Raw genomic sequence first — 21,659 nt, forward strand, 5'->3', positions numbered from 1 at the left:
GTGTGTACCGCCTCCGGTGGATCACGCGATAGCGGTTTTGAATAAGTCCACTGCGATTCCTGCAGAGGATGCCCCGGTGTTCCGGGATGCCACGGACAGGAGGCTGGAGTCTCTTGCCCGTCATACTTATTCTATACGGGTTCTATGCTAAAAGCTATATTTGCTTCTCTTATGGCAGCCCAGGCTGTCGCGAGTTGGACGCAAGTGCTTAGACGCGTCCTGGTGGCTGATTCTGCCTCACCGGCGACATTGGATATGATGGATCAAATCCATCAGGGTGTCATGTATTTGTGTGATGCGGACTTGGATATAGTACCGTTGGCTGCACGTATACACAGCGTGGCGGTATTGTCTCGCCTACCTAGTTTGGTTGAAGTGTTGGTCTGTGGACCAATCTTCGCGCAAGACCTTAGCCAATCTGCCCTATGATGGATCTCGCCTTTTTGGAGAATCCTTGGATACACTGATAAAGGGGATCACGGGTGGTAAGAGCACGCTCTTGCCCCAATCCCACAAGGCTAAGGCGGCTCCTGGTAAGAAGACCGCTTCCTTTCGGCCCTCTCAGGGGTCCTTTCGTGCCTTTCGGTCGCACTTTAAGGGCAAGCTGTTCAAAGGTCAAGGCTCCCAAAAGACGTGGTCAGGTAAGCAGAAGTCCGGCCAGTCCGGATCTGCTGCCCATAACAATGCGGCCTGAAGGGGCGCCCTCACCCAGTTCTGGGGTGGGGGGACGCTTGCTCGGTTTTCTTCAGCCCTGGCTGGCCCGTGTTCGGGACAGTTGGGTTCAGGAAATCGTTCAATCTGGATACAAGATCGAGTTTCTCTCTCGGCCGGAGAGCAGATTTTTTTCCCTCAAATCTTCAACTGTCTCCGGAGCGTTTGCGGGATCTGCACCTAGCGGTGCGGGACCTGAGGGCTCAGGGGGTGGTGGTTCCGGTGCCTCATCGGGACAGATTTTGGGGGTTCTATTCCAATCTGTTCACCGTGCCCAGGAAGGAGGGCAAGGTACGTCCAATTCTGGACTTAAAGGCTCTGAACCGCTTTGTGCGGGTTCGCAAGTTCCGCATGGAATCTCTGCAGTCAGTGGTGGCGGCCCTGGTTCCGGGGGAATTCATGGCTTCCATCGACTTAAAGGATGCGTACCTTCACATCCCGATTTTCGAGGGTCACCAGAGGTACCTTCGATTCGCCATTGCGGAGGATCACTACCAATTCGTGGCGTTACCTTTTGGTCTCGCTTCGGCTCCACGGGTATTCACCAAGGTGCTTGCACCGGTTCTGGCTTTGTTGAGAGCCCAGGGCATCTCTGTCCTGGGGTATCTGGACGATATTCTGGTTCGGTCTGCGACCAGCCAGGGTCTGGAGAAGGACCTGACCGTCACGATGCAGACTCTACAGGAGTTTGGTTGGACGATAAATTATCCAAAGTCGACGCTGTGTCCGTCGGTTCGTCTTCCCTACCTGGGAATGATCCTGGACTCGGTCCAGGCGAAGGTCTTCCTACCGGACGACAAACTCAGGACTCTTCAGGTGGAAGTCGGGTCCCTCAGGGACGCTCCGTGCTCGTCCCTCTGGACGTGCATGCGGTGTCTGGGTTTGATGGTCTCAGCTTTCGAGGCGATTCCTTTCGCCCAGTTTCACACGCGGGGTCTCCAAGCGGGGGTCCTGTCCAGGTGGGACGGGCGACCGCAATCTCTGGATCTCCAGATTTCGTTGAGCCATCGCACCAGAAGGGAACTTCTGTGGTGGCTCCAGTCCCCGGCGGTGTCGGGGGGCAAGTCTTTTCATCCTCTTTCATGGACGGTGATCACGGATGCCAGCCTGTCGGGCTGGGGTGGTGTTCTGGGAGTTCTGTCCGCCCAGGGAACTTGGTCGGCGGAGGAATCCTCCCTTCCGATCAACATTCTGGAGTTGCGTGCAATATTTCTCTGCCTTCGACGTTGGACGGACAGGCTGCAAGGCTGTCCGGTTCGGGTGCAGACGGACAATGCCACGGTGGTGGCTTACATCAATCTTTAAGGGGGCACCAGGAGTGCCCGAGCGGCTCGGGAAGTGGCCGACATTCTGTCTTGGGCCGAGACACACGTCCCGGCGATATCGGCGGTCCACATTCCGGGGGTGGAGAACTGGCAGGCGGATTATCTGAGCCGCCAGACCCTGGACCAGGGGGAATGGTCCCTCTACCCGGATGTCTTCCAGATGTTGTGCGCGGAGTGGGGTCTTCCGGAGGTAGACCTGTTCGCGTCTCGTCTGAACAACAAGGTGGAAAGGTTCGTGGCAAGGACGCGCGATCCTCGGGCAGACGCGTCCGACGCATTGGTAGCTCCATGGCATCAGTACCGACTGATGTATGCGTTTCCACCGATTCAATTGCTGTCCAGGTTCCTTCGCAGGTTGATCTCGGAACCGCACACGGTGATTCTGGTGGCGCCGGACTGGCCTCGCCGGTCTTGGTACGCAGACCTCGTGAATCTGGCGGGCGACGTTCCGTGGCGTCTGCCTCTTCGAGAAGATCTCCTGTCTCAAGGGCCGATATTCCATCCTGCTTTACAGTCGCTGGCTTTGACGGCCTGGCTGTTGAAACCGAGGTCCTGAAGGATAGGGGTCTCTCCCCTGAGGTCATTCACACTTTGATTAACGCGAGGAAATCTTCCTCGGGGAAGGTCTATTACCGTACTTGGAAGGCCTATTTTGCCTGGTGTGAGTCCAGGGGGTTTTCACCTCGCACATACTCGGTGTCTAGGGTGTTATCCTTCCTTCAAACGGGTGTCGACCAGCGTTTGGCGCTGGCTACGATCAAGGGTCAGGTGTCTGCGCTGGCCGTTCTTTTTCAACGTCCTGTGGCGTCTAACTCCTTGGTTAGTACTTTTGTTCAAGGGGTGCGACATCTGGTCCCTCCTAGGAGGGAACCGCTGCCTCCTTGGGACTTGAATCTTGTTCTGTCCGTGTTACAACATGCTCCTTTTGAACAGATCAGGAAGATCATGTTGTCTATGTTGTCCAAGAAGGTCGCCTTTTTGGTGGCGATCACTTCGGCTCGCAGAGTGTCGGAGCTGGCAGCCTTGTCCTGCAAGTCTCCGTATCTGGTCATTCACCTGGATAAGGTGGTCTTGCGACCTAACCCTTCTTTTCTTCCGAAGAGGGTTTCGGATTTTCACCTCAATGAGGACATTGTCTTGCCTTCGCTCTGCGCGAAGCCTAAACATCCGAAGGAGGTGGAGTTGCATTCCTTGGATGTTGTTCGGGCGATTAGGGTTTACCTGAAATCGACTGACTCTTTCCGCAAGTCGGATTCTTTGTTTGTCCTTTCAGAGGGCCCTCGGAAGGGCATGGCGGCGTCGGCTTCTACCATCGCCAAATGGATCAGACAGACCGTTGAACAGGCCTATGCTTTGAAGGGGAAAGTTCCCCCTGTGCCTGTGAAGGCGCACTCTACCAGATCTCTGAGTACGTCTTGGGCCTGTCGTCATGGGGCTTCTGTGGCCCAGGTGTGTAAGGCGGCGACTTGGTCGACCGTGCACACCTTCACAAAATTCTACAGAGTGGATGTTCAGGCATCGGCAGATGCTTCCTTTGGCCGTAACGTTCTTAGTGCGGCGGTTCCTTAGAGCCCCTTGTTTTGGGCTCCTTGGCTGTTTGGGATATATTTTCATCCCTAGGTTGTTTTTCTCCTGGGTTATTGCTCCTGTTGAGCAAGTTTTTTTCTCATGTTGCCCAGCTGGTTTCCTTCCTTTGGTAAGGTTCCTTTCTTTGATGTGGAGACTGCGTTGCCTTAGGCGCGGCTGCGTTTCCCACCCCTCATGTTTGCACTGCTTTGGGACGCCCCCATTGTGACGAATATGAAGATGGCGGCGACTGTCGGAGGACGTAAGAGAACTGAATTTTTGTAAAATCTTACCTGTAAAATTCCTTTCTCTGAGTCCTCCGACAGTCGCCGCCCCCGCCCCTCTTTAGGGTTTGGTTGTATACTCTACTGCTATTCCACTGAAACTGAGGTATGGATACAGGAAGTAGGAGGGTATTGACTGAGGGGACCACCCCCTGGGGGTGGGATATGTTAAAAGCTTTAATAACATATTCTGTTGCCTAGCTACTCCTACGGAGCAAAGTCTAATACCCCATTGTGACGAATATGAAGATGGCGGCGACTGTCGGAGGACTCAGAGAAAGGAATTTTACAGGTAAGATTTTACAAAAATTCAGTTTTTATATCTTTGAAGCCTAAAATGTGGCAAAAGGTCGCAAAGTTCAAGGGGGCCGAATACTTTCGCAAGGCACTGTATATATGTATACAGTATCCCACAGAAGTGACATTTTTGTAAATTATTTTTATATCTTATCTTGTGTGACAACACTGAAGAAATGACCCTTTGCTACAATGTAAAATGGCGAGTGTACAGCTTGTATAACAGTGTAAATTTTAGGGCCGGATCAACTAATCGATCGATTATGGAAATAGTTGTCAGCCAATTAGTTTGCCTGCATACAGAATGCATTATTTGTTTACATATCCGAAGACAATGCAGCACACATACAGCTCAGTACACCATCCATAGAGGTCAGTAAGTGCCTTAGAACGTATAAATGTGTTAGGAGCAATGCCTCATGGGGCATGTAGTCCTGGGCAGGAAGTGAGTGGTTCTAAAGGCAGAAGTTTTTTTTTTTTACCTTGCTATAGGGGCACTCTATACTATACTTTGCAGCTTGCTATTTGGGTACTCTGAGGACTGGAGGAGCCAGAAGTGTCAGTGGGGGACCCCAGAGGACGAGATTCAGGGCTGTTCTGTGAAAAACCATTCCACAAAATTCCTTTGACCAATAAGTTTTCTATTCTGCTCCTTCGAAATTTCCCATCACTGTGGTCGAAAACGAACGTCGATTTGACCCCACTAACAATTTAAAAATCGAACAAATGTTCCCAAAATGAATTTTTTTTTTTTTGGAAGGAAGACATTGTTTTTATATGGCCAGCATAAGTGACAGCAGGCGCAGGGAGCTTTTATCAAGTCACCTGCCTATGACAAGGGAGTCTGTCATACCTAATATGTTACAGTTCTGTCTGAATTTCATTTTTTTCTTTACATATTAACTAAATTATACACCACACTTTTATTTATTTTTTTAAGGTTTTTAATCGATTAGTTGGCCGATTATTGTTTTGATCGATTATGAAAATTATCATAATTTGCAGGCCTAGTAAATTTGCTGTCCCCTCAAAATAACTCAACACAGCCATTGATGTCTAAACCACTGGCAACAAAAGTGAGTACATCACTAAGTGAACATGTCCAAATCGGGCCCGATTAGCCATTTTCCCTCCCCGATGTCATGTGACTTGTTAGTGTTACAAGGTCTCAGGTGTGAATGAGGAGCAGGGGCGTTAAATTTACTGGTTGGTTGGAAGTTCAACATTGCACCTCATGGCAAAGAACTCTGAGCATCTGAAAAAATGTTTGCTCTACATGAAGATTGCCAAGACACTGAAACTGAGCTGCAGCACAGTGGCAAAGACCATACAGCGATTTGACAGGACAGGTAGCACTCAGAACAAGCCTCTCCATGGTCGACCAAAGCAGTTGAGTGCATGTGCTCAGCGTCATATCTAGAGGTTGTCTTTGGGAAATGTATGAGTGCTGCCAGCATTGCTGCAGAGGTTGAAGGGGAGGGGTCAGCCTGTCAGTGCTTAGACCATACGCTCCACACTGCATCAAATTGGTCTGCATGGCTGTCGTCCCAGAAGGAAGCTTCTTCTAAAGATGATGCACAAGAGAGCCCACAACCAGTTTTCTGAAGACAAGCAGACTAAAGATATAGATTACTTTAACCATGTCCTGTGGTCTGATGAGTGCAAGATAAATGTATTTGGTTCAGATGGGATCAAGCATGTGTGGCGACAACCAGGTGAGGAGTACAAAGACAAGAGTGTCTTGCCTACAGTCATGCATGGTGGTGGGAGTGTCATTGTCTGGGGCTGCATGAGTGCTGCCAGCACTGGGGAGCTACAGTTTGAGGGAACCATGATTGCCAACGTGTACTGTGACATACTGAAGCAGAGCATGATTCCCCTCCCTTCGGAGACTGGCCCGCAGGGGAGTATTCAAACATAACGACCCCAAACACACCTCCAAGACTACCACTGCCTTGCTAAAGAATCTGAGGGTAAAGGTGATGGACTGGCCAAGCGTGTTATACCCTATTGAGCATCTGTGGGGCATCCTCAAACGGAAGTTGATGGAGCAAAAGGTCTCTAACCTCTACCAGTTCCGTGATGTCGTCATGGAAGAGTGGAAGAGGCTTCCAGTGGCAACCTGTAAAGCTCTAGTGAACTCCATGCTCAAGAGGGTTAAGGCAGTGCTGGAAAATAATGGTGGCCACACAAAATATTGACACTTTGGGCCCAATTTGGACATTTTCGCTTAGCGGTGTACTCACTTTTGTTGCCAGCAGTTTAGACCTTAATGGCTGTGTTATTTTGAGGGGAACAAATTTACACTGTTATACAAGCTATACTCTTGCCACTTTAGATTGTAGCAAAGTATAAATTTATTCAGTGTGGTCACGTGAAAAGATAAAGTAACATATTTACAAAAATGTGAGGGGCGTACTCACTTTTGTGAGGTGTGTATTTATTTTTTTTAAACTCCCTTTTCTTGTTTTTAGACACAGAAAAATCTGCTCATGAACACTCTTCATAAACTTCATGATAAATTGGCAAAGACAGCAGGTAATGCATATAACTTTACCTTCTAGGTTGTGCTTTTTACTTTCCAGTAGGTCCTACAAAAGGAAGAGTACATTCTTTTTATAACTGCACATGCTCAGTTTGGTGTGTATTGCTAGAGGGTTTTTTTTCCTTGAGTACATGTGATCAGCACAAGGCCTATCGACACTGTCCAGACAGAGGGTCAGGAGCCCTGCAGCCTCATAGGACAGCTCAGTCCAGTATGAAAACTCCTCCAAGCTTCACCAGGAACTGATAGAAATCACAAGACTGCTATATACTGCTGAGAATGTAATAAGTTGTTCATTTTTTCTAAAATAAATGCATTACCATGTTCTGTGTACTGTGAGAGACCAGATATGGTGAATGCAGGGTCCTGGGTTTGGTAACACCTTTAACGTTTAGTACATGCAGTAATCAGATGGCTATCCAAATGCAAGAGGTTTTTGTTGGCTCATTATGCCTCGTACACACGTACAGATTGTCGGCCGAAAAGATTCGGCCGACGGCCGATTTTCGGCTTGTTAGTATGATACAGCCGACAGCGCACTTTCGGCCGAAAAGAATCTGTCGTGCAAGCATTAAAATTTTTGTATGCCGACACCAGAGCGGCTGATTGTTCGCCAGTCAGTACAGAATTTGGCCGGCAGACAGCAGATTTGCAAGACTGGGCATGCTCAGAAAAGAAAAAACACAGGGAAAATTAACCATCACATGACATCACTTCTGCAGTCGGCTGTAGTCGGCGGACAAAATTCTTGTGCAGTCTTTTGCACTGTTCAACAGACACGACAGCCCGGGGACAAAAGACGGCCGATCGTTCGGCTGACGATCTGCACGTGTGTATGGGGCATTAGGTAGCATTAATCTGAATATCGGGGACTACACGCATTGCATAATTGCGCATAGGAGGAAAGCAAACCCTTTTTCATTGATCAAAAGCCAGACCATCAGGTTTACCAGTACTGCATGCCGCTGTTGGGATTGTGTAGTTTGAAGAGGTGTTATTACACAGAAGCATGACCATTGGTGTACAGAGAGGAGAGGAGCATGGTTAAGGCGTTTTTACAAAAGAATTTGCTTCATAACCCTGGGATTATAATTAACCAGTTATAGACCAAGCCTATTTCTGATACATGTTGTCAACAAGTTAAAATCAGTATTTTTTGCTAGAAAATTACTTGGAGAACCCCCCCCCCCCCCCAAACAATTTTTTATATTAGGGCTGAACGATAGTTGATATGATATCGACTTTCGTTCTGCGGGCGTGGGCGATATTCATATCGCCGAAGACACGATATTTAGTATAGGCAGGGAGAAGTCGGGACTCGGCGGGGGGAGGACGACGACTCCCAGTGATTACATCCGTCCCATGTTCCGTGAAGCTCCATTCTCTGCCCATAGATAAGCTCCGCACACCGGGGGGCAGTGTGGGGGATGTAGTTCTTCGCTCCCCTGTTCCTCCACTGGTTGGCGCCTACAAAGACTACATCTCCCGGCATTCCTTGCGCCTTATTAGCTGACCCTGCACACAGACAGCTCCAGCGGTGTCCTATCACACTGGAGGGGGATGATGTCACCTGCACGCAGAGACAATTCAAATAGATCTCCGCGTATGAGGAGCCCGGGCAGGATTCATGAAGGAAACCCGGCATTCTCAGGTGAGAGAGACCCTCCATATGCTAGGAATGGCTGTGCTGGAGAACACGGACAGTACACACTGCAGGGGATGCTGGGGAGACACTCAACCAGCTTATGGGCGTGACAGCTATGTGGGGAGACTGCTAATACTCGGTGCGGGGTGCATGGAGGGTGTTCCATTGAGAAGAGCAGCTTGCTGGGTGGCTGGAGCCTCCCATTGATCTGCAGTCACTGGTCTCACTGGACACAATGGGGGCAACTACTGCCTTCCTTTCATTCTCCTCCATTCATGCTGTCATCCCACTGGAAGCACGGCGCAGAAGGCTGTGCTGCTGCCTGCATGCCCTGCTGCAATACTTCATGATTTCCATCCATACTCAATATCGCAATATATATCGTTGGAAAAAAAATATCGCAATATATATTTTTTCCAATATTGTGCAGGTGTGTGTATGTATATGTATGTGTGTGTATATATATATATATATATATATATATGTATATATATATATATATATATATATATATATATATATATATATATATATATATATATATATAATATGGCTGCGCATCTTCACTTACCTCACGATTCAATACGATTATACGATTCGATTCCGCGATGCATCACGATTACTGCCCAATGCCCATGCCCAGCCCACTGCCCAATGGTTTTCAAAACTTTATCAAAAAAACAAACAATCAAGCAGTCACAAATAAAAGAATCCTTTTTATTTTCATTTGCTTCAAAGGACACTTTCCTGGACCCTGTCATGGCCTGCAAGCCCTGCATACTTTAGTGCACTTGCACTGCAAACATATAGGAAGGTCTGAAAATGCAAACAGCATAGCAGAGACAGACAACAACACTAGTATTTTACTAGAAGTAACAGTAAAAAGTAAAAAGCAGTTTACTGCTTCATAAAAGAAAATATTAATATAAGCCAGGTCTACCACCATTTAAAGTACAACTAAAGGCAAAACTTTTTTGATTTTGGATAAAGTTTTGCCTATAGTTGTACTTTAAAGGCAAGCCAAGATAGAAGAAGCCAGCCAGCCAAGCTAATATTCTTGTGAAAATGGTCATCATAAATTCCCACAAAACATTTATATATAAATCCTTTTATGTGAATATGCATTGCAATAAATTCCAGTTGCGCCATAACCTGTCCTCTAGAAAACAGAGCACTTCCTGACTAGTAGCAAACATCAAGGGTGAACCTGGCAATAGTGCACTGCTGCATAACTTCCATGTTCACCGTGATGTTTGTTTCCCTCTGCAACTGCCAGTCAACTCAAGTGAGTTGATGGATTGGCTGCTAGAGGGGAGTTACAAATATAAGCTTTAAGCTTATCAATTCACTTATGTCACTTTTATGTCACTTACTTTACAGAAAACGTTACCTGTCCTGCAGACAGTCTGTCTCTACCACGATTAAACCCAACTGAAGCCAAGCCAAAGCCACCATTAGAGGAAGGAAAACCCTTGACAGAGTAAATCAACTGAAGCTTAAACCTTGAGTAAATCTTCATGGGATCACAAAAAAACACACAACACGATTGTCTGCATCAGAATCATGAGAACTGAAAGGTTTGGCATTGGCACACTGGTACAACTCAAGGCATATAGGTTAGGTCAGGTTTGTGTGTATTTGTGATCCAGTAAAGATTTAATCAAGGTTTTACGCTTCAATGTATGATTGATTTAATCTTTCAAGGATGTCCTTTCCTGTACCGTGGCTGCCTGGCTTGCCTTCAGTTGTCTAGATACACTTTTACCTTTTAGTATTTGGTTGAGGGAACCCCCTACACTTGCTATTGCTACAGAGTACAACAGGCCAGCAGACAGACATGCGTTGCAATAAATTCCAGGTGTGTGCCATAACCTGTCCTCTACAAAACAGAGCACTTCCTGACTAGTAGCAAATATCAAAGGTGAACCTGGCAATAGTGCACTGCTGCATAACTTCCATGTTCACCGTGATGTTTGTTTCCCCCTGCAACTGCCAGTCAACTCAAGTGAAGTGAGTTGATGGCTGCTAGAGGGGAGTTATACAAATATAAGCTTAAGCTTAAATAATTATCCATTCACTTATTTGAATGGACCATTTTTGAAAACAAGCCATTCTCCATCTCTCCAGTGCCAGAAAAGCTGTAAAAAATATAAAATGTTCCAGGTTCACTGCGATTGTGTTTGCCCCTGCCATTGCCAGTCAACTAAACACAGTGTGTGTGTCGTGACTCGTGACAACTCAAAAGCTTATACGCAGCCTCAGCATCAACTCAACACACACACACACACACACTGTGTGTGTGTGTGTTGAGGTAATGCTAGAGCTGCGTTTTAAGCTCTTGAGTTGTCACGACAGTCAGTCACGTTACAGAAAGAAAACTTTACCTGCACTGCACTGAGCAGCACTCTACCATGTCGATTACATCTGTAACTGAAGCCAAGCTAGCCAACAAGCCACCATTGGAGGAAGGAAAATCCTTGAGAGAATAAATTGTAAACTGAAGCTTAACCTTGAAGAAATCCTATGGGGGTCACATTCACAAACTCACAAATATAGTATATTACACAAGAATCCACAATTCGTGTATTTATTTGTGATCCAATAAGATAAGATTTACTTGAGGTTAAGCTTCAAATGTACAAGTTATTTCTCTCAATGATTTTCCTTCCTATAATGCTGCACCGTGGCTGGCTTGGTGTCAGTCAGTTGTCTAGAAGAAAATACACTTTAATATTTATTTGGTTGAGGGTTAAATGAACCCCTGCCTACTTGCCTAGACACTTTTAGTGTGAAGCAACGGAACGGATTATGGATTGGAAATTGACACATTGGACAGGACAATCTTCAAAAACAAACAATCAGTGCTATAAAGCTATAAAACAAGACTGGTGATGTGACTGACTGACTGGTGACTGGCGGCAGATTGACTTAGTAATTACTAATTCATTAAAAACATGAATTAGTAATTATTTCAGTGCTTAGCATTTGGGAACATGTAGGTTTTTTTCTGTAAGAACACTAGATGATCCACATGCTCAGGTTTCAGACTGCTTCTTTTCGCTGTTATAACATCTCCTGCAGTAGAGAAAACCCGCTCTGCAGATACACTTGTACCTGGGATACACAAGTATTGCTTTGACAGCTGAGAGAGGAGGGGGAATATGACCTCATGCTCACGCCACCATTTCAAAGGGTCCTCAGTGAGAGGCAGAGGTGGGGCTTTACAATATTTTTCCATTTCGTCTTCTGCCTTGGCATAGGGGGTCTTAGGTTCTATTGCACCATCAGTGAAAGACTGCCCCAGCAAAGTCATGAGCAGTGATGTTGTGGCCTTTTTTTTGGGAGGAGAATGGCTGTCCTCAATGGGTGTTGTTTCTTCTTCCACAGTTGCTTTTTCCCTAGGCACTTCATCCACATTTGTCCTTCTATTAGATGTAATCTGTGTGTTTGAACAAAAGATAATAGTATAAGAAGAGCTGAACTGACTAAGAGTTTGATTCATTGATGAGGTGTGGGAAACTGCACGGTAATCCATACCATACAGTTCCACTTCCCACACCGCATCAGTGAATCAGGGCATGTTATTACACAACACAATGTAGCTGAGCTTCTAGCTGTCTGGGAGGAAACATGATGAAATTCTAATTACCTCCAAAGATGCAGCCTCCTCAGTCACTCCTCTGTATATCTCCTATCTCTCCTCCTCTGTGAGAATAAAAGGCAGTCCTTTAAAGCGAGGATCCAGTGCAGAGGCTGTATGAAGGATCTTCTTCTCTGCCTCACTGCTGTACCTCTTCAGGAGATCTGTTTTGATGGCATTATTGATCTCATGGGTCATGGGTGTGTCTCCCATGGTCTCTGTCATGCTCTGGAGCAGTTGTGCATTTAGAGGGGCAATGAGAGACACTGTTGGGTTGCTCTCTTCTGACCTCAGCAAGGTTGCATCCTTCATTGGCTTTAATGCACTCACAGCGTCCTCTGCATTTGACACATCTCTTTCATTGAGAGTGCAGAGATCAGACTCTCCTTTTCTGACTTCTGGAGACAGCAAGGTGGCACAAACTGCAGGTTGTTCTAAGAACCTCTCGACCATGTCATATGCGCTGTTCCATCTTGTTGGCACATCAGTTATTAGCTTATGATTCTTCAGGCCCAGACATTTCTGTTTCTCTTTTAGACAGTGGCTTGCTCTAGTGCTGCGATGGAAGAATGTGGATATTCGTCGCACTCTGGCGAGAAGCCTGGAGAGCGTGGCCCCTTTCAGTGCCCGCTGACATGCAAGATTGAGTGTATGGGCAAAACATTTAACATGAGGAGATTTACCAACTTGAGCTGCAACTATCATGTTCGCCGCGTTGTCGGTCACAAGCACTACAGATTTATCAGACAGCTGCCATTCTTCCACGACATGAGACAGTAGCTCTGCCAGATGAGCACCTGTGTGAGACTCATAAATGGCTCTTGTTTGCAACACATGTGACAAGACCTGCCAGTCCTTAGTAACGTAATGTGCTGTTATTGTAACATAGGACTCCGTTGTGACTGAAGTTCATGAATCACACGTTATTGCGACTCGACTGGCTTGGTTCATTGACGCAAGTACCTGAGCTTTGGTGTCGTGGTAGAGTGCAGGTATAACGTTTTCTGTAAAGTGACTGCGTGATGGGATCTTATAACGTGGCTCTAGCGTCTTCACAAGGTAGCGAAACCCGGCGTTGTCCACAACTGAGTAAGGCCGTAGGTCCTTGGCGATGAAAGCTGCCACAGCTTTGGTTATTTTCTTCCCTTTTTCTGAGTTGGGCGGATAAGTTGACAGTATGGCATCAATTCTTGGCTGATCTGGGTCTAGCAGTCTTTCCTTGGCAGTGGTGGCACTGCTGGTGGCGACAGGTGTTACTAACTCGGAGTGAAAACGGCTAACATGGTTTCTCAAGTTCGTAGTATTCCCTAGGTATTTAATTTTTGTGTGACAGGCTTTACATACGGCGTGTGCCTTGTCCAACTCACGCTTCCCTGTGTGTTCGTAAAATCCGAAATGTGCCCAGATGTTTGCTCTTAAAACGCTAGGTGCATTTTTATCTCTCGATCTTTCTCCTTCTGCCATTACCACCATACTACCACGTATGTGACGGATGACGTAAGTTGCCAAACTCTGTCAGTGTTTAAAAAAATAAAAATAAAAAAATACCACTTGTAAACTAAAGCCGCAACAAGTCAACCAAGCAACATCTTTCATAAAATATGACTGTCTGTCTGTCAGACTCCCTTTTATGCATGCACTGAGCCAAAACCCCCGGGGCCCCCCCTTACCCCACAGCTGCCTGTGACAGTGACACTGACAGACCCCCCTCCCCCCACAGCTGAGCTGACAGCCGGACACACTGACAGAGACCTGGATGTCCCACTGTCCCACACCTTCCCCAATCCCCCACAGCACTGACAAACACTGAGTGAGTCCCCCCCCTTGCCCAGACCCCCACAGCTGACACTGACAGAGACCCCCAGGCCCCCACTGACACTCAGAGAGAGCCCCCCTGGCTGCCAGACTGGCACAGCAGAACAGTACCCCCGGGCCCCGACCGACCGTCCCCTGTCCCAGCCCCCCCCCATCAGACATCCCCAGAGATACAGACGAGACCCCCATGAATGTCATGATTATACAATTATTTGTTCGGACTAGTACATACCTGCTGCTGTGTGACTGTGTGGGTTGTTGTGCATTGCAGAGGAGGACAGGTGCTGTGCTGCTCTGTGGCGGGTGGCTGGCATCACTGGCAGTGGCGGCGGCGGCTGGGCCTGGGACGGTCGGCTACGGTGAGGCTGGCGGTGCTGGCTGGCTGCGATGGGGACGCACTTGGGGCTCCTCGCTCCTGTGCTGTGGCGTGTGGACTGGCTTCTGGCTTGTGGCTTGGCTGGCTGGCTTCTTGGCTGCAAGGCCGCAGGTGGGACGCCGATACACGCGTGGGATGTCTTGCTGCGCCTCGGCCCGGGTCAAAGAGACGGAAGGGGAGGGGCGGAGCCTTTTTATTAAGCTCCCGCCACTAACCCACCAATCCGCTGCCGATCTTGTGACTTTTTCTCCCTTGCGCGATAGGGCGTGGCCGCGGCTGATGACGTCATTTCCTAATCGATTATGCCGGCAACCCGCATCGATGCAGAATCGCGAAGGGTCGAATCGCGATGCATCGATCTTTCGATTATATTCAGCAGCCCTAATATATATATATATATATATATATATATATATATATATATATATATATATATATATATATATATATATATATATATATATATATATATATATATATATTACATATACATACAGTGCCTTGCAAAATAATTCACCCCCCCCTCCCTTGACTTTTTACCTATTTTGTTACATTACAGCCCTTAAGTTCAATGTTTCTCTCCACACCTTCCAGGATGGCCAACATGTGAGAGATGGTGGCTCCTCCCCACAGGAAACAAAATCAACAGCTGTTAAAAGGCCCTACCCTTCCCCTTGTCCCTCAGTTTAGATTGTATTTCTTCCTACAGCGAAACATTTATTTTCTCTGACCCGAAACAGTGTGTGTGGATGTGTCCCCCTGTAAGCCAGGTTCGGTCAGGCCAGTGAAAGGCTTCTCCCTACCTGTCGCCTCCCCAGGCTTCTTACAGGTCGCCCCCCAAAGCCCCAGACAGTCGTTCCTATGGGTGGTTCCTCTATGCCTGGGCCCTGACATCTTGCAGGGGTCTCTTCCAGTCTTCCTGGATGTCTCCGCGGCTTCGGATTTCAAAAAGCCCGCCGCAGTGCGCCTCAAGCCTCGCTTTGAAGACTAGAACGTCCGTTTGGAATCGGAGCATGCGCAGTGCAATAAGGAAGAGAGTATCTGGATGTGAAGATGAAAACTGCTTTGCGGTAATATGGCAGAGTCTTCAAACCTGAAATAGGGAAGACTGCCAAGGAAACAAAACCCGCTGCTACGCGCCTCATGGAGAGGAAAAGTCGCTCAGGGTTGCTACCACTAAAAGCAGGCCGGATCCCGGGAAGGCCGTGTTTTTTTCCTTTGTCCGGAGGGGGAGGGGGGGGGGTTGTACCGATGTCTGCCATTAGGCTCTGGTGACCCCCATGTTTCCCCTAGGTAATGTATCCTATGCATCTGAATATTGCAGGAAGAGTGATCGGTTGGTAATCTTCTATTGCAGAAGTTCCCTAGCAGGACCCAGGAGGCCTCGATCATATCACCCCCTATTGCAGCTAGCACTAGCTCCCCTAAGAGACATGTGCTAACTGCGGGGATAGATTGTATATAAAGCCTCTTTGTTACACCTGTATGAACAAACTGGCAGGTGAAGAGGCCTTAGGGTTAATATAAAATGCCTCCATTCCCTGTGTTCAGGAGGATAGAAAAGCAAACCCTATGGCTGTGGTAAAGAGGGAAGTATCCCTGGGATAGCAGCCAGGTGGGTTTTTGGCTTGTCATAGTACTCCCTCCCTTAATGAGGGTACTACTATCCTTCCCTTTAACACTGGGGTTAAGTAAGCCAAACGCTTCAGCTAGACCCAGGTCCACAGCTTTCTCTTATCAGGACAGGCTGTGGTCATTGCAACATTAAGTTGCCAGTTCCTCACTATAAACCCTGTTTGCATCAATAAGGGTAATTCTAGTGAAGGAGTGACACCTGTTAGACAGTCTCTTGCTGGCTATTTCTGCCACTGAACAGGTTAGACATTCCTAAAAGGGTTAATCAATTGGAATGTAAGGTGGGAGTTCAGTAACCTGAAGGTTACATGGGTAATTCCATATTTTTTTTTCCCTGGTCAGCATTGCACGCCAGATAATCTGAATACATTAGACCAGCTGCTAGGATTCTGGCACGCATCTCCAAGATGGGATTTGCTCCCTATGTTTATACGTGCAATGTGTAACAACTTGACAACGGCAATGCCAAAGTCGTGCGAGTTGCTATACGACTTTGATGCATCGGTTTAGTGCAAATTTGATCTGATATTGCACTCTCTGACTAGAGGTTGTATCAAAGTAGTGCAGGCACCCTTCCAAAGTCGCTGCAAATTTGTCGCAAAGGACCAGGGAAAGTCGCATGACAAGTTGCACTGGAGGAAAAAAGCCTAAGAGTTAATTAGGACTCCAGGTGGTTTGGGCTACTGCCCACCCTGTGACAGATTAGATGCATTTTATTCTGCAACTCTTTGATTTTTTGGGTGCAAAAAAACCTCTACATATATTAACCTGTATTTAATGGTTGCTTGTTTAGTCCTTCAGGTGTCTGATTGCCTCCAAGCAAAGATTGTCTCCAAATCTCCCTGAGGCTGATTTAAATGATCTACAGGTCTGTGCTCGTAAGACCTTAGATGCCGGGAGACTTGGATTCCCACTTGTGTTTGGGACAGCTATACCTACTCATAAAGGTAGGGAAACAGCTGCTACTAATGTATATACACCTACCTTAGACTTCCATTATTCGGAGGTACCCGGATTCTCCTCTGGTGGAGGAAGGTTTAGTACAGTCCAAACTATGCTGATATAAAGTTTGCCCTCTGCTGGCTATTTTTTTCTTTGCAGTAAAAAATCGCCATGATTCTAACTTATCTAGGGGCTGACTGTGTCTCTGAAATACACTATGGAAGTTTGTGTATGTGGGTATTATGGCTAATCGGAAAGACTGAACACTGTCTGTCTTTTCTGTTTGTTTGCTATATGGTTATTTTTCTTACAAAAAAAATTCTCCACATTGAAAGAAAGTTGGGAGTGTGTGTCTATTACACTCTATTCGTCTAGAAATGCACTACATTGTGTTAGTAACATTTCTGTTGGTTACTTGGCTGTACCCTAACTGCCTAGTCAGAAATGCACAAAGGTTCCCAGTGTAATTTCTGTTATAGCTACACTGGTATTAACCACTTTAATACAGGGCACTTCCCTCCCTTCCTGCCCAGGCCAATTTTCCCCTTTTAGCGCTGTTGCATTTTGAATGACAATTGCGCGGTCATGCAACACTGTACCTACACCAAATTTGTCATTTTCCTCCCACAAATAGAGCTTTCTTTTGGTGGTATTTGATCACCGGTGCGATTTTTACTTTTTGCTAAACAAATAAAAAAAGACCGAAAAGTTTGAAAAAAAAAAAAAAAAATTTTTTGTTATACAATTTTGTAAATAAGTTTTTTCCTGCACTGATGAGCACTGATGAGACTGCACTGACAGGCACTGATGAGGAGGCACTGTTGGGGCGGCACTGTTGGGGCGGCACTGTTGGACACTAATAGGCACTGATGGACACTAATAGGCACTGATGGACACTAATAGGCACTGATGGGCACTGGTGGGCGACACTAAAGGATGGCAATGATGGGCACTTGTGGGCAGCACTGATAGGGAGGACACTGGTGGGCATCACTGATGGGGAGGGCAATGGGGGGCTCCCTGAGCCCTGATTGCCATTCCTGGTGGCCATAGTGGGCATCCCTGGGGTCATAGTGGGCATCCCCCCCCCCCCCCCCGAGGGTCTGCACTGGTAATCAATGATCTGATTACCAGTGCCGACCCCCCCCCCTGTCAGGGGAGCCGCCGAGCGCTCCTTTACTCGTGCCTGTCAGGCACGAACTAAGGAAAGCCGATCAACGGCTGTTCCTATTTACTATGTGACCAGCCGTGATTGGACACGGCTGATCACATGGTAAAGAGCCTCCGTCAGAGGCTCTTTACCGAGATCGGAGATGCAGGGTGTCAGACTGACACCTCGCATCACCGATCGCCGCTCTGCGCGCCCCCGGGGGGCGCCCAGAGCTGTGTTATCCTGCCGCCGTCATATGACGTCCGGTCAGGATAACACAACCACATTCCCGCCGTCAATTTGTAATAGGGCGGGCGGGAAGTGGTTAATCAAAGTGCGCAACTTTAAAGATTATATTTAACTCTGTTCACAAACTGACATGCAACATTCAGTGGTGACGGGGGTCATAGGTTTGCTGTACTTGGGGTATACACCAGTCCAGCCCTTTTGAACCTATAGTATAGGTTCCCTTTAAGTTTTGGCCCTCAAAACTAGCCTTCCTGGTTAGCTGTCACTACAGCCAAAAGAGTGGGGATTTACAAGGTTTTTCTATTAAAGAACCACTTATGTTAATCTTCCCAGATAGGGTTATTCCCAGGCCAGATCCCTTATTTCTGCCCAAGATAACATATTCTTTTCACAGGAAGCAGGAAATAATTTCTCTGTCGCTCATTGACAGATGCAGGATTCATATCTTGATATCCGTAGGGTATTGCTGCCCCCTACAGAAGTAGGACACTAGGTAGAAAAAAAGTTCTGGCTACACCTATGGGCAGTCCCAAGGGGTATACCCTCTCTCCCTGCTATAGGATGTCAGTTTTTTTCTGCCTAGTCAGGAGTAAGGACCTAAGTTCCTTGCTGGGATCTCTGGTCCTGGCAAGCTTTTTTAGATTCTTTTTTTCTTTTTTTTGCTGGCTTTTTTCTCCGGATTGTTCCTGTGAGATCTACAAGCAACGGGCTGGACGTTGAGATCCAGTGGTCACCCCAGTCGGCCTACGAGCGCGTGCAGGCCCTAGCTCCCCCTGGGACAGTCACTCACACAATCCCGGGTTCCCCTCTGTCCTGCACCCCATCTTCTATCCTATCCCTCCCCACCACATGGGGGCTGTTTTGGGACCATGTTCTCAGGCTGGATAGGGGGTCGGGGGGTGCGCCGCCGGCAGTGGTCGAACGATCGGGGGGGGGGGGGGAATTTGCGTTCTGTACTTATAGGGCCCACCTGCTGCTCGATTGTTGTCCCCCGAGGGTCTTCAGATGCTCCGCTCGCTGCGCAGGGCCGCCATTTTCTTGTAGCCACATGTGCTGCAGAGATCAGCGGCCAAATTGGTGTAATTTTCTCAACTTTTGCTGACTGGTTCCCCTGGTGCAACATGGACCCTGCAGAACATGTGTCCCTACCTGACCCCCTCTCGAAGGCCGCAGGGCCCTCCAGATCTCAGCTGTCTACCGATGCCATTTTCAGCTGTTGGAAGCATTTGTGTCCCGGGTGGAGGTGGCCTTTAAAGGGTGAGGTGCTAAGAAACGACCTCCGCCTACCCCTGCCTTATCTGGTGTCTGATTATGAGTCTGACTCAGCCACCGCAGACGCGGGTCTTCCTGCCGGGTCTGCTACCATGTGCCCTGTCTCCTCTGATAGTGAGGATGACCTCTCTACCTCCACTCCCACGCAAGATAAGGCACTGGTTGTTTCTGTGCGTGAGACCCTAAAATTTGGAGGATGCAGCCGCGGCTGCACCTGGGGCGCAGGTTACGTTTGGCACTCACAAGCCTTCCAGGGCGGAATAGATTTTTCCCTTTCCTGCTTATTTTGCCAACATGCTTACAAAAGAATGGGTGCCCGTCCAAGACGTTACCCTGGGGTGTCTAGGCGGATTGCTAGATGCTACTTTTTTTGAGGAGTCTCTGGTAAAGAAGTGGGCTGTGGCACCTAAGGTGGATCCACCGGTCTCCAGACTGAATAAGACTACCGTTATTCCAGTGGAGGAATCCCCGTCCTTTAAGGACCCAGAGAATAGTAAGGCGGAGGCTGTGGCCCGCAATATGTGCTCCCTGGCGGGGACTGCACTGAGACCAGTGTTTACGATTGCCCTTGTCACGCAGACGTTGACTGAATGGGCGAAGTTACTGCGCCGTGACTTGGAGGGAAAACAAGTCCCTCCTGCCTTTTGGGGAGCTGTTGGACCTGCTGGTGCAGGGGCTGTAATTTGTTTGCGAAACTGCGCTAGACACTGCTTTCATATTGGGCCAACTGTCAGTTTTGGCGGTTATCCGGCGTATACTTTGGCTGAAGTGTTTGGTCTGCGGATCAAACTTCTAAGAAAGCTTTGTTCCTGCGCTTAGTCAGACTTCGGAAGACTACAGCGTTGCAGAGCTGGGAATCGAACTGTTTGTCCTGGTGTCCCAGAACAGAGAACCTTATGGAATCCCAGCCTGCCATCGAGCGTTTAGCAGGCTATGCGTACGCCCAGGCCTCGCAAACGACCTGTCCCTGTCCTCAGGGACAAAGCCCGCAAAGTGGCCACTTCGCTAGGATGTCTCTAGTGCGGTACGCCGCATGTAGCTAGCGTCCTATTCGGCTGACGGTACTCCCACCCTGAGTGGGAGGCTTCCCGTCTCACGGCGGCACCCACGCCATCGCTGGTCAGTGAGTAACCCCTCGATTTGTGGGGTGTTTGTGGGGCCTCTGTGTTGGGAATGGCAGTCTGTCTTTGATGTCTGTTATTTCCCTCATGTCTGTCAGTGTGCTTCCCGGTCTCTCCCTGTCCCTGAGGGCACTATAGCGGTTATGCCGCGCTGTGGGGGGGGGGGGGGGGGTCCCTCTCCCCGATGTGTGCTTTTTGTGTACAATTTGGGGTACCAGACATGTGCGTGCGGCGAGCTGTGAAAATTCGCGGGGCCGCCATTTTTGGTGTGGGCATGCATTTCAGCTTCATGTATGGGCTTCTGCACTCCTCCCTGCAGCAAATTCGCGCCTTTCGGCGCCATCTTGGATGTGGCACAGTCCTCTTCACAATATGTTCGGCCATTTTCCTGTAGCCTCCATTTTACAAGGGCAGCCATTTTCCCTTAGTCTGTGTCCTCTAGCTGATGACATCACTTCCTTTCCTCAGACTGCAGATCGTTCCAGCTAGCGTAGTCTGTATATATGCACTTCTGGGGGTCTTTTCACTTCTCCTGGGTCGTTTTTCATGCTGGCAGTCACTTTCCTGCGGTTTGCCTGTAGCACTATTTCATTTCTATTGCGGAACCTCGCGGTGCGGTCCGCAGCGGTTGCTTCTTAAAGGGCCAGCGCCTTCAAAGCCTTCATCCATTTTGATATGGATTCCCAGAACAGCAAATCCCCCCCCCCCCGGATCTGGTGGAGGATTCGGGTACGCCTGGGTCCTCTGAGCAGAGCTTCCTTAGCGCTGCACTTGCGACTTTAGCATCAAAGGTGGATCTGCTGATGTCTGAGTCTTTTAGAAAAAGGTCCAGCCTTCGCCTTCTTCTGATACAGATTCTGATATAGTTGTCACGGACAGGTACCCCCCTGAGGGGTCTCAGTCCTCTGTGGGAGGGGGAAGTGGAGGAGGGGGAAGTTTCCCCCGTCGGGGCTGCCAGAGATTGCACTGCTATGTCTGCGCTCATTAGTTCTGTCAAACGCTGCATTTGGAGATTGAGCCCCACCAGCAATCCTTTGGGACCCGCAGAACCCAGAGATCTGTTCAGGATTTTTCCTGTCACGCAGA

At 48.2% G+C, this 21,659-nt stretch overlaps 1 protein-coding gene across 1 annotated transcript in view; it reads left to right on the forward strand.

Annotated features, from left to right (window-relative positions):
* LEMD3 (LEM domain containing 3) overlaps positions 1-21,659 on the forward strand; it is a 145,603-nt gene that overhangs the window by 39,928 nt on the left and 84,016 nt on the right. The window contains exon 3 of the mRNA XM_082256495.1: positions 6,658-6,721. Within this exon, the coding sequence (XP_082112621.1) occupies positions 6,658-6,721 (64 nt within the window). The remainder of the gene's footprint in view (positions 1-6,657; positions 6,722-21,659) is intronic.

This window comes from Pelophylax lessonae (assembly GCF_965119305.1).
Source record: "Pelophylax lessonae genome assembly, chromosome: 4".
NCBI lineage: Eukaryota > Metazoa > Chordata > Amphibia > Anura > Ranidae > Pelophylax > Pelophylax lessonae.